General features: G+C 43.0%; 1 protein-coding gene across 3 annotated transcripts in view; it reads left to right on the forward strand.

Moving 5' to 3' along the window:
* The window catches only part of USP10 (ubiquitin specific peptidase 10), a 55,985-nt gene extending 48,243 nt beyond the window's left edge, over positions 1-7,742 (forward strand). Inside the window, exons 12-15 of one of the 3 annotated variants that reach the window (XM_086468947.1) lie at positions 2,702-2,846; positions 4,100-4,165; positions 6,601-6,784; positions 7,031-7,742. In XM_086468947.1, coding sequence (XP_086325073.1) covers positions 2,702-2,846; positions 4,100-4,165; positions 6,601-6,784; positions 7,031-7,049 — 414 coding nt within the window. In that variant the 3' untranslated portion in view covers positions 7,050-7,742. Of the gene's footprint in view, positions 1-2,701; positions 2,847-4,099; positions 4,166-6,600; positions 6,892-7,030 lie in introns of those variants that run through there. The other 2 variants (XM_086468946.1, XM_086468948.1) reach the window with 2 other exon arrangements.
* Positions 7,743-11,268: the final 3,526 nt, after the last annotated feature.

Below are 11,268 nucleotides of genomic sequence, written 5' to 3' on the forward strand. Positions count from 1 at the left end.
CACTAGCATTTGAAGAAAGTTCTTTTGGTTCCTCCTGGTCTTGCAGATCAGTTTGTTAAATCTTGAATATTTCATCAGTTTTTTTTAAAGGCCTTAATATTTATCCCTCACTGAAGTGATTTTCTTTTCAGTGTCTTATTCCTGTTTGCAGACCTGTCCATGTTTTCTCACAAAAGTGAAGACTTTTGAGTAACGCTGGCCTTACCTCATTTACTTTTCCAGGTTACCTTCCACGTGCTCCTTAGAAGGAGCCTTCCCATCCCCTGGAGTTTCTCAAACTGCTCCTTGAGGATCTTACAAATATTTTCTTGGGACTCTGACTCACTTTCACTACAGAAACATTTGTCGGCCCCTTCAGCTGGTAATGTTGCTGCCAGAAGCCGGGGCCCCTTCAGGCAGTCGGGACAGCAGAATGTGCTGATCCCTCAGCCGCTGCTCCTCCGTCTGGCACCGTAACACAGCAGCGCTTTGGTCGGCAGTTTAAGCTCACACGGAGCCGCGCAGCTGAGGTGGAGGCATCTGTTCCCCTCCGCCAGCTTGCTTACTGCGGGGGGGGAACAGCCACTGCTTAAACCACAGGGATGTTCCTCAGCATCCTCTGTTCCCCGGCTGGGCTGGGAGCTGTTAGGTTCTTTTTGCACAAAACTCTTGAATTCAGAGACTTCAGATTTGAGATTTAGAAAACGGAATATAGGGAAATCTTGAGGTAGTAATAATGGGGTGAATCAAGTGCATATTTTTTTTTCCCTCCATATAAAACCTCTCTGGATTTACTCCAAGAAGCTAAAGCTGTTCCATGCGAAGGTGCATGGAGGATGCACGCTGTTGTGAGTTCATGGCAGAATTGTGTGAACCTCATGTCGTCACCTTCACTTTCACAGTTTGCCTTCTCACTTCTTACTCTGCATGTTGTTTCCTGCAAATCGAGGAGGTGGGCACCAGCAGGACGTCCGTGTTGAACGGAAAAGAGCAGGGTCCTGTTTGGCTTGCTGGCTTGAAAACAAAACAAAAAACTTCTCGGCGCTCAGTGAAGCTGCTGCTCTTGCCGGGCGTTTGGTGGGTTTTGGATGCAGAAAGGCATCTGTTGAACCCTTAAGATGCAGGTGAAATTTTACACAGTTCGTAGAGACTGTTTCTGCTTCAAGTGTAGAATTACTTCTTGTAAATTGGGCCAGCTCAGATCCATGAGGAAATCAAGTACCCTACAAAATCTGCTTCCTTCAGTGTCCTAAGAGGTTTCACTTCTCAAGCTTGGAAAGAGACAATAGTTTTTTTCCCATGAGTTTCTATTCCACACTTAGTAGGTTCTAGCAGAATCAGGCCCTGTATTGAAAAACAACATGCTGATGATGTACAGTAAGGAGACTTTTCTCAATAAAAAAAAATGAGAAAAACCTAAAGCCGTTATTTTGAGAAATGTTTTTATGTTGTAATTTCTAGGAAGGCAAAATATTTTTTTCCTGCAATTCCGAGTTCAGTTTCAGGTTTTTAGACAGTAAGGTTGGGTATTGTTTGGTTACAGTCATACAAAAATATGATATTTAGTAGAAAAAATGAGGTTATAACTTTTTTTATGACATTTTTCTCTTTGGATTTTCTTCAGAACCTTTCAAAGGACCTTTTTTGGATAGGAAAAAACTTTAATTGCTGATCTCTTCCATAACAGCTGATGGCTTCCTCATTTTTAGGTAGCCTACATAACTGCTCGCTTTCTTTTTCAAGGCGCTTGAATGACAAATATCTCCTGGTTAATGCAAAATAATTTTTGAACTGTTGCGTGCTGGTCTCTTAATTCCCTTTGTGAATAGGACTTTATTTTAATGATGATGCTGTGAGAAGGTGGTTTTCAACAGTGATTTAGGGTTGTTTCGGTGAGAAGGGGTCAATAAAGATAGCACCAGTTAAAAATGGAGAAGTCCAGTGCAGAAACCAGTATTTCAGTGGGGGGTTGCAAGGTATGCTCAGGGCACTCTTCGAAAGTGACACAGCATTCGAACTTTTTAGCAAAGGAGTTGCAATACTGCTGTTGCCTTTCAGTCAGTATTCCTGGAGCATTCTGTGAAATTTCTCAAGATGAATGTAAAGTTAGGTGTTTACACCAAAACCTTCATTTTAGGTTTTTTTTTTTTTATAGAGGTTCTGTTTTGATTATGGTTAATTTACCTATTGAAAATTGAGGAGAGATTCGGTTTAGTTCCTATTTTTCCTCTGGTCATCTTTTTCTGAAAAGGTGTCAGCTTCTAGAGATGAAAACAGCTTTTCACAACCTTTCGCATCAGGTGCTGAGGTGTGGTGCTGTTGTCTTCTGCAGCTCAGATCTCTCTGAAATCAGCATGTGTTACAAGTCATTGACCTTGGATTAGAGTAGCACAGCTTGCTAAGAATTATGAATCACTAAACTGTCAGGAGGAAGGATCTTGAGCAAGGTGCTTTTAATACTGTACTATCTAAATACATCTCATTCTAACACATTATGTTCTACTAAAAGTACGTAGTTTTTTAAGAGAGCACTTTGGTTGAAGATCCAGTGTGCTTTTAGGCATAAACTGCAGTGCTTATCGTAAGTTAATATTATAATAACAACCACAGATCTGTGCTTTTTCTGCTAAGGTGTTTAAAATTACTTGTTCCTCGATTAAAGGAGTAATTTTGAGCAGTTAACAAAAAATTACAGGTTTTCTTCATCTTTGTTCTGTGTTAGGTGGAGATCAGTCGAAGAGTGACGCTAGAAGAACTCCCCCCTGTTCTTGTTTTACACCTCAAGCGGTTTGTGTATGAGAAAACTGGTGGATGTCAGAAGCTAATCAAGAACATTGAGTATCCTGTTGATCTGGAAATTAGTAAAGGTAAAGATTTCAATTTTTGAGCAGAATTTTCCCCTCTTCAGAGAAAAGATCACGTCGTGTTTCCTTGCGGTATCTGTGTTTCAGTTTTCTTCTTCTGCACAAGATTTCTTCTCTCTTCAACAAGTTGTTGTCTGGAAACTTTTTGGTAATTTGGATTAATACCTTGTATGCTGCTTTTTTTTTTTTTTTTTCTCTTTCATTAGAAAGGTATATTTGGGTTTCTGAGTTCAGTCTTGCCAAGCTTGACATAGCCTGGGTATGATTTTGTGTATCCATTTTGTAAAGGACATTACAGCAAAAGACCTTGAAACCTTTGGCACATCGTAGGCATTGGGTTAGCCAAATAAGAGCTTCCCGCAGATTTCAGGAGTAAGGTTATAGACTGCTGAGGACAAATCTTGGAAGTGATCCTGTGGAATGAGGGGTATGTCCCTGTACAAGGCTGTTGCCAAGTAATAATAGGTATTTTTACCTCAGATTTCATTCAGAGAAGTGGCAAGTTGCTGTAATAAACAGTGGCTGAGGAAAGGAAACTGGCGTTTTGTAGGAAATGCAGCCTGCGGGTAGGCAAGGCGTGGTTCAGAGCTTAAGCAACAGAGTTCTTGCACTTAACAAATAATCCTAAGAGGTAATGATTTTAAAAAGCGTGAAGAGCTCGCACGTTATCCAGGATCTGAAGCTTGCGTTTTGTTTGGATCTTCCAAACTGTTAGCCAGCCAGTAGCTCAAATAGGAAAAAATAAATAAAATTAATGATTACTCATATCTCAAGTGAGATACGTACTTTGTCACACAGTACCCTTTAGTTTTACTTCATGTTTTATCTAAAAAATTTCCCTAAAGAATGTAAATTTGTAGAACTAGTTCAATTTGCCTTGACTGACAAAAGTGATTGTTGTGTGACTTGGAATCTGGAATTGATTTTGTCATTGTCTGACAGCCGGAATGAAAGGAAAAAAATGAGTAGTCTGATCTTTTGCCCTCTTTATTCTTTCCCCCTCGCCCTCTTCAGGTTTTTTTGGTGGTATTATTCAACTTCCCGTAAGTGTTAAGTGTTCAGCAGACCTCAAAATTCATTCCCTTGGTTACCAGGTGTCAGAACCTGACTATTCTTTAAAGGCGGCGGCAGATGTTTTAATTAAACTTTCTCCTTTATGGTAGGGTTGGTTTCTCTGAGAAATAATTGATCCCTTTGAAATTGAATTTCTGAACTTGCTAACTATTGCCTTTGTGACTTTTTTTTCCCTCCTCCAGAGCTACTCTCTCCTGGTGTGAAAAGTAAAATTTTTAAAGGCCAAAGAACCTACCGGCTCTTTGCAGGTATTTTATCTCTATTTGCCTCTAGTCCCTGTATTGCAAATGCAATTTTTACATGCAGGATTCTAGAACCACTGCAGTTTCCTGGATTGTATAAAATATTTTCTTTTAAATTACACTGCGGTGGCTTGTGGGTGTCAGTTTTTTGTGTTTAGGGGGGTTTTTTGCATATATGCATATACATATATATTGTTCTAGCTGTATTTACGTATCTCATAGATCCAGCTTTGTGCAAAACGAGAGTTCTGTAATAGAGCCACCCTGAAAAATATCAGTAGAAGCTGAAATAGAGCTGTATATTCCATTATACCTTGGAATAATGTTTCAAATGTCTTTTGAAATGGCTGTTTGAACGCTGGCTTTGCATCCCTTTGAACCCTCAGGAGGGGTGTTGCTGGCAGGGTGTGAATAGCTTATCGTAGGTGGAGAAGTTTAATTCGGAGGAGATGATGATTTTTCCGTGGAGAAGCGGGGTTTGTAAGAGTGTCTGCGGTGGATGTGAAATACCGAAATTGGTAGTTAAGATTGGAAGCTCACGTAAGAGGAATGCAGAAGCAGCATCTTAGCGTTGAACAAGACAGTCTCTGGGCAGCAATGAATTTCCTGCAGTTTAAAACTCCTGCACAGCTGAGGATTTGCACCTGCTTGTTTGCGTTGGCAGCGGGTGAACGTAACAAACAGGAGAACCGGAGGTCTCGACCTCGACATCACCAAATCCGTGCCAGTACTGGTGGCCTGATGTGACTTGGTGGTTTGGCTCCAGTTTTGTGACCGCTGAGGTTACAGAAGGGATTAACATACCTGTCTCTTGTGGAAATTCCAGACTGGTTCTGGCAGTGTAACCTTTTTTATTGATAGTGGTTCTCACGGGACAACTTTAGACAGCGTAGTTAGGGTGGCTTGAAGAAAATGCGTAAAAACAGCTGTAATTTTTTCAGACTCCTTCTGTGGAAAAGTACAATATTTCACTCCTGTCAGTCTAGGACTTCTCATCCACAGAAACTGAGCTTGTTAGATGAATTTTAAATGACTAAAATAAGCTTTTCAAGAATTTAAAGTTTCAGATATCATCCAGGATTTGCCTAATTATCTAACAATAAATTTTAGAAAACCAATAATTCAAGTTTAAGCTACTGTAAAAAAAAAAAAATTATTTCCTAAATTCCCATAGATAGATAGATGTGCTATAGTCTGCCTTTTTGCTTTGCTTAAGTCACGTTATTCCAAAAGTGTTTATTTTCATAGAAGTGTGAAGAAAGTCTCAGTAAGCTTGAAGTGTGACTCTAGTCTGAAAGAGTGTAAACAATGTCATAATTTATATTTCTGCTCGTGTGTCGAATACGGCAGTTCCTTCTGGTTTTTGTTTGTTCTTGTTAAGTACATGGTTAGGGCTCACGTGTTCCTAGAGGCAGTTAAAAGCCATTTCTTGAGTGCGTCCTCAGAATTACGTACATAAAAGATCTCTTCTGTTTGGGGGCGGTTGCCACGCCTGGCACCGCGAGCTCAGCGTGAAGCTTCGAGTCCCGTTTCCACCAGGCGAGCTGAGAGGTCTGTGCTGCCGGACGCTTCTGGCCTCGGAGAGAATTGAGGGAAGGAACCAGTTTGATTCCCTTGGAAGCAGCAGTGTTAGCAGTTAATCAGAGGTGCTCCGTTCCCAGGTTGCTAAGGACCTTACTGAGGAGAACGACTGAATGTGAAACTCGTAGAGCCTTGTTTCAGAACACAGCTACAGTTAGGACAAAATGGAAAAAAAAAGTGACCAGAGGGGGAATAACTTTGGCTTTTACATTTGTCATCGGTGCAGTTTGGGAGGTGTTCTGTTGTGCTGGGCTGCTTCATGTCATCTCATTTTCGTCTGCAAAATATTAGTATTTTTGCTTATAAAGGAAAGTTCTATGAGGTTTTGCCCTACAGAATATTCCATAGTTTTGCCTGATTTTTATAGACTAGTACATAGTTATACCTGATTTGGTTTTTTTTTTACAAATAGTTTCAATAAAATACTGCTGTCATCAGCAGGCAGAGCGACTGGGTAGCTCAGAGCGTCTGGCTGAGCGTGGCAGTACCCGTCGGCAGCTCCGAAGTGCGTGCTGCGCTGTTGCAGACGGCCTTTGTGAGGCAAATCCTTTCCCAGAAAACCCTCTGGGAAGTTAGAAAAAGCCGTTTGGCGCTTCCAGTTCTTAATTTACCTACACCTCCTTTTAGAATCGTGAGACTTGATGTGCTGGAGGAACATTGTTAGCACCACATAGCATCAAGGGCAAGCTTGATCCGTGCTCAAGCCAGACGGTGTCCTCTGGCCGAGCCGCCAGCGGGCTGTGGAGCAAGCAGGACGTGGCGCTGCTGCTGCCGTCACCCCTTCAGCGGCTGTTGCTCTGGGGGTAGCGCGTGTGTGTGCGCGCGTGCGCGCGCGTGCCTGACGGGATTTCTCTCTGCAGTTGTCTATCACCACGGAAACAGCGCGACTGGCGGCCATTACACTACGGACGTCTTCCAAATCGGCCTCAACGGCTGGTTACGCATCGATGACCAGGCGGTCAAGGTGATCAACCAGTACCAGGTGGTGAAGCCGTCGGCAGAGCGCACAGCCTACCTCCTGTACTACCGCCGGGTCGACCTGCTGTGAAACCGCTCCCTCTTACGCTGTGTGTGCAAGATACCTGCTTTGTAGAACGCCAACTATCACTAACTTTTTTTCTCCTGTAAATGCTCTTTTGAGTGAATCTTTTTTCCTTTTTTTTTTTTCCTTTTTTTTTCCTTTTTTTTTTTTTTTCCTTTTTATTTCCCTTGCAACTATGGGATAGAGTGGTAAAGGAAATACCTTGGGTTTGTGCACAACATAGTTTGTGTTGACTTTTGACTTGGCAGAATGAAGTCACTCGGTTGAAAGACTCACTCTTGTGAATCACAAAAAATAATAATTAAAAAAAAAAAAAAAAAGTAATCAGAGTTAATGCTGAATCCTAAGATAATAAAAGGGGATTTGCATTTAATTCCCACTTTGTAATTGCGTAGTAGAAGAAAACCCTGCACCAGCAACAGAACTTGTAGATTTCTGTGAAAATGTTTTATCTTTACTTAAGTAAAAAAAAATTTAAAAAAATATATAAAAAAAACCCCAAAAAGCGCTCTCTGCTTCCCCAATAGTTTTTGATAAGTGGTAAAATATGAGCCGACGTGTATGAGATGGAAATGGTCCTATGTGCTTCAAAAAATGTACAAACGTACGACATGCAGAGTTGCTGGTTCCTGATAGGAAGACACATTTTAATAATTGTGCGATGAGAAACTGCTTAAGTACACATTGCAGATCAAATATTTGGAGTTAAGATGTTAGTCTATATAGATGGGTGATTGTAACTTTATTGCTATTAAGAAATTTCAAACTGCATTTATGCTTCTGTGTACATGAAATTAAAAAAAAAATGGGCAAAAATAATTAAGGTTGATATTTCTTTAAGTCTGCTTTGTTTAATTTTGCTGTCTGCTCTCCTATAATGTTGAGTTCCTAATTGTACACAGTTTAGTGATATCTAGAAGTATAAAGTTGTCGCCCATCAATAAAAGTCACAAAGTTGGTTTAAGGTGTGTGTGTGGGTTTTGTTTTCCCTCCAGTGTAAGTTCGACCCTCGGCAACTCGAAAAATTGCTGTGTGGCCCTTGGAGGAGGTGTGGACAGCGTTCCCCATGTGATGGGCGGATGGCTTTTTTTGGTTTGGGTTTTTTTTTTATCTTTTACAACTTCTTGAAACTTCAGAAATGTTCCCATTCGGCCCTGAGATGGAACTGAACTTGGAGGGCAGAGGGAAGGGGAGAGGAGATCAGCCTCCCGTCCAGCGCAGGACGTGGCAGTCCCGCGGCTGAACCCCCCTCGGCCAGCAAAGGGCACTGAATCCCTTCTGTGTCCTGCGTGGTTGTTTTTGAGGTGGGTGTTTTGTTTGCCTTTGACTAAAATATTCCCTTCTTTAGCCAGTTGCCATTTTCATTGAAAAGCAAAAATATTTCCTCAAGCTTCCTGCTGCTGAAGGTGATACAAACCCCTTTTGTTTGGTCCTTAATTTGATGATAGTGGCGTTACGGCCTTACTGCATCACTGGAGGATTGTTGCCAGGGCTCACTGGAGCACGGATTGTCAATAAAAGGTTACTCTGCATCTCCTCTGACCAAGCACGCTTCACTTTTGTAAGATGACATTTAGGGGGGGGGAAAAAAAAGGTTACTTTCCGCAAAGTAGAAGTTTATTTCCTGTGGGAATAAAATGAGCTGCTCTGATGTTACAGGTACTGCGTTCCAGTTAATTCCTTCAGCGTTTCTTTAAACTGCTGGTCTCCTTCGAGTGGCTTGTCTGCCCAGGAGAGAGGTGCAGGTCTTGGGTGAAAAGCGCTGTTGGCTTCTTCCAGAGGAGGGAACGGCCCTGCAAGCGCCTTCGGTTTCAGCACCTCCCCATCGCCACGGGCTTCCCTCCGGCACGTCCTACCCAAGCCGAGCGGCGATCGGTCGCTTTGCAGACGAGGGGAAGGTCCTTCACGGCTGCTTCCTCGAGATGTTAAACCCCTGGCTGTGATTTGCAGGAGTTCCCTGTGCCGGGCGGTCGCGGGTGTGCGGCAAAATTCCGTGGCCGAGCCGTAAGAGCTGCTGAAGAAAAAGCCCTCCTGGTTTGCCCTCTGACTTTCCTACCCTCTCCCCGGGCGGTGGAGGACATGCCTGCCTGTGAATCACTCCTGGGGATGCTGCTGCTGCGTCAGGGATGAGGGGGCTGCCCGGGGCTCCGGCAGGGAGAGGAGTGAGTCCAGCCCCACGGCTGGGGTGAGGCTGTTTGGGCTGGGCCTGTTCTCCTTGCTCAAGGTTGGGACATCTTCAGATGGCTGGTCTTCTGTTTCTTCAATAATAGGGAATGTTGACTTTATAGCACCACCCCAATCCTGCTGCTGAGGAAGCTCTGTGGTATTTTGTCAGTCGTTCTGCACATCCAAATGTACAGTTACTTGGTTTTGTCCATCAGCAAATTTTATTAGACTTTCCTGATCTGACAGTTGTGACTGAGACACTGTTCTTCGTTTTGGTGACATTCCGCCAACTCTGGAACAATTTTTTGTCCAGAGCTTGTTTTGGGTTTGGCCAGTTGCAGGGAAAACCTCCGCTCCTGGCTGCTCCCTGGGCACGGTGCCCCGAAGCTGGGGCTACCGAGGCAGCATGCCAGGGTGCTGCTGGTGCTTCCAGGGTTTCCCAATGCAGGGCCGCCCATGGTGGGAATTACCCCAGAGTCAGTGCTGGTGAGGCGTTGGTTCTGCTTTGAGTTGGAAATCCGGGGGGATTGTTCCAAATAGGAAAGAAACCAGATTTTGAAATTCCTGTTCCGTACTGGTTATTATTCACGTCCTGTTGCTGCACCCCGGCTGAAGGAGTTCAGGTACTGCAGAAATCCTTTTTTTTCGTGCGTGTTGTTGGGGTTTTTTTTGGTTGGTTGGTCAGGTTTTTTGAGGCTGTGTTGAGGATTTACCTGTATCTCCAGTGGATTGTGACAAGGTACGTTTGTGATCGCGCAGGCGTACCAGAATAGTCCAGGTCACATGGCAGGTGATCAGGAATTGGTGTCAGGCCCTTGCAATTATCTTTGGTTTTGACTGGACAAGAGGGTTGGCTGGTGAGTTTTGACTCACGTTACTCAAAAATTACGAGTCCGAGTGTGCGGGTAGGACACTTGCCAGGTATATTTAGTGGAGACAAGTTGGACCCCACGTGGTCGGTCTGCTTTTGCACCAACAGGACACCTCACGGCGAGGGGTTTTTCTGGCAAAAAGCTTTTACTGTTTCCAGATGCCTTAACCCGTTGCGGATGGCTTTGTAATACAGGTGTGTTAAAAATATAGGTGTAACTAAATACTTAGTCTTTTTATTTGGGGGGATGGTTGCTGCTTGCAAGCAGCCCTGCAAGGCTTTCCCAGGGCTTGGGAGCAGGCACTGGAATGATGTGCTATCCAAAGTCTGGCATTTTGTTATCTTTTGGAAAAGAACCACTGCCTTAGTCTCAGACCTTCCTGTGGATAACGAGACGAGTCTTCTCGGTTATAGGGGACTCATCTGCTTCAGGAATAACTGTTGGACCTGGAGCGGGTCCCTCCTTGTGATGCGCAGTTTCAAGTGGAGTCCAGCACAGCAGAAACCGCTTAAAAAGGGCAAAGTGAAGAGGAGAGGAGGAGAGGAAGAGATGAAGAGCAGGATGAGAAAGAAAACTGATGTATGATTAATGGGATTTGAGTATTATTTCATTTACCTGTGCTCGCTCTTCTGAGGTTTGCTTGGAGTCGCTGCGTATGTGATGGCTTAATACAGTATTTAAATTACAGTTTAATCACCCAATATAGTTTTACCTAATACAGATTTGGCCCTAAGGATATCCTATCTGATATTTTTTGCTGTCAGGAGGTTTTTGGTGTTGAGACACACGGTTCTGCATTCCTTTGCAGCTGTGGGAGCTCCAAGGGTTTTTCCCATGTCCTGTGCGTTATCCCCTGGGGTAAAAGAACAGAAAAGGAATTTCCATCACAACTCAAGTTCTGGTTTGCAACCTAGACCTTTCCTGTTCATAAAGGACCTGTACAGGCATCTTATAAAAGTTGTCAGAGAAGATGTTGAGAGGAGCTCCTGCTGCAAAAATCAATTCGCTCTGTGTCTGTATATTCAGTTCTATGTTTCACTTGACGTCACCAGGTTACAGATGTTAGTAATTGTTTTACAGAAACACCAATGAGTAATTGCCAGTTTAAAAAACAAGTGTTGAAATCATCCCTTAGTATGAAGTGGAGGTTATTCAGATGGTATTAATTTTATTATTTTTTTTTTTTTTACTAAGGATATTACAAATGCACTTGTTGCTAAAATCTGTCTTCTGCAGTGTGTTGCTCAAAGGAAAAAAAAAAAAGAGTAAAAAGTATGTGGCAACAGTCTGATGTGAGCACATAACCACAATTTTTATTTTCTGTGTTAAACTCGTCCCGTTGTTGGAAAACAAGGGGTTTGCAGCCTTTTGATGGTTTCCTTTGTCTGTGAGTGATTATGTAAAAGAAGGGGAAAAAAAAAAATAACCTCCCAAGACAGCCCCCTCTC

Source organism: Leptosomus discolor, chromosome 8 (genome assembly GCF_034619465.1).
Source record: "Leptosomus discolor isolate bLepDis1 chromosome 8, bLepDis1.hap2, whole genome shotgun sequence".
Lineage (NCBI taxonomy): Eukaryota > Metazoa > Chordata > Aves > Leptosomiformes > Leptosomidae > Leptosomus > Leptosomus discolor.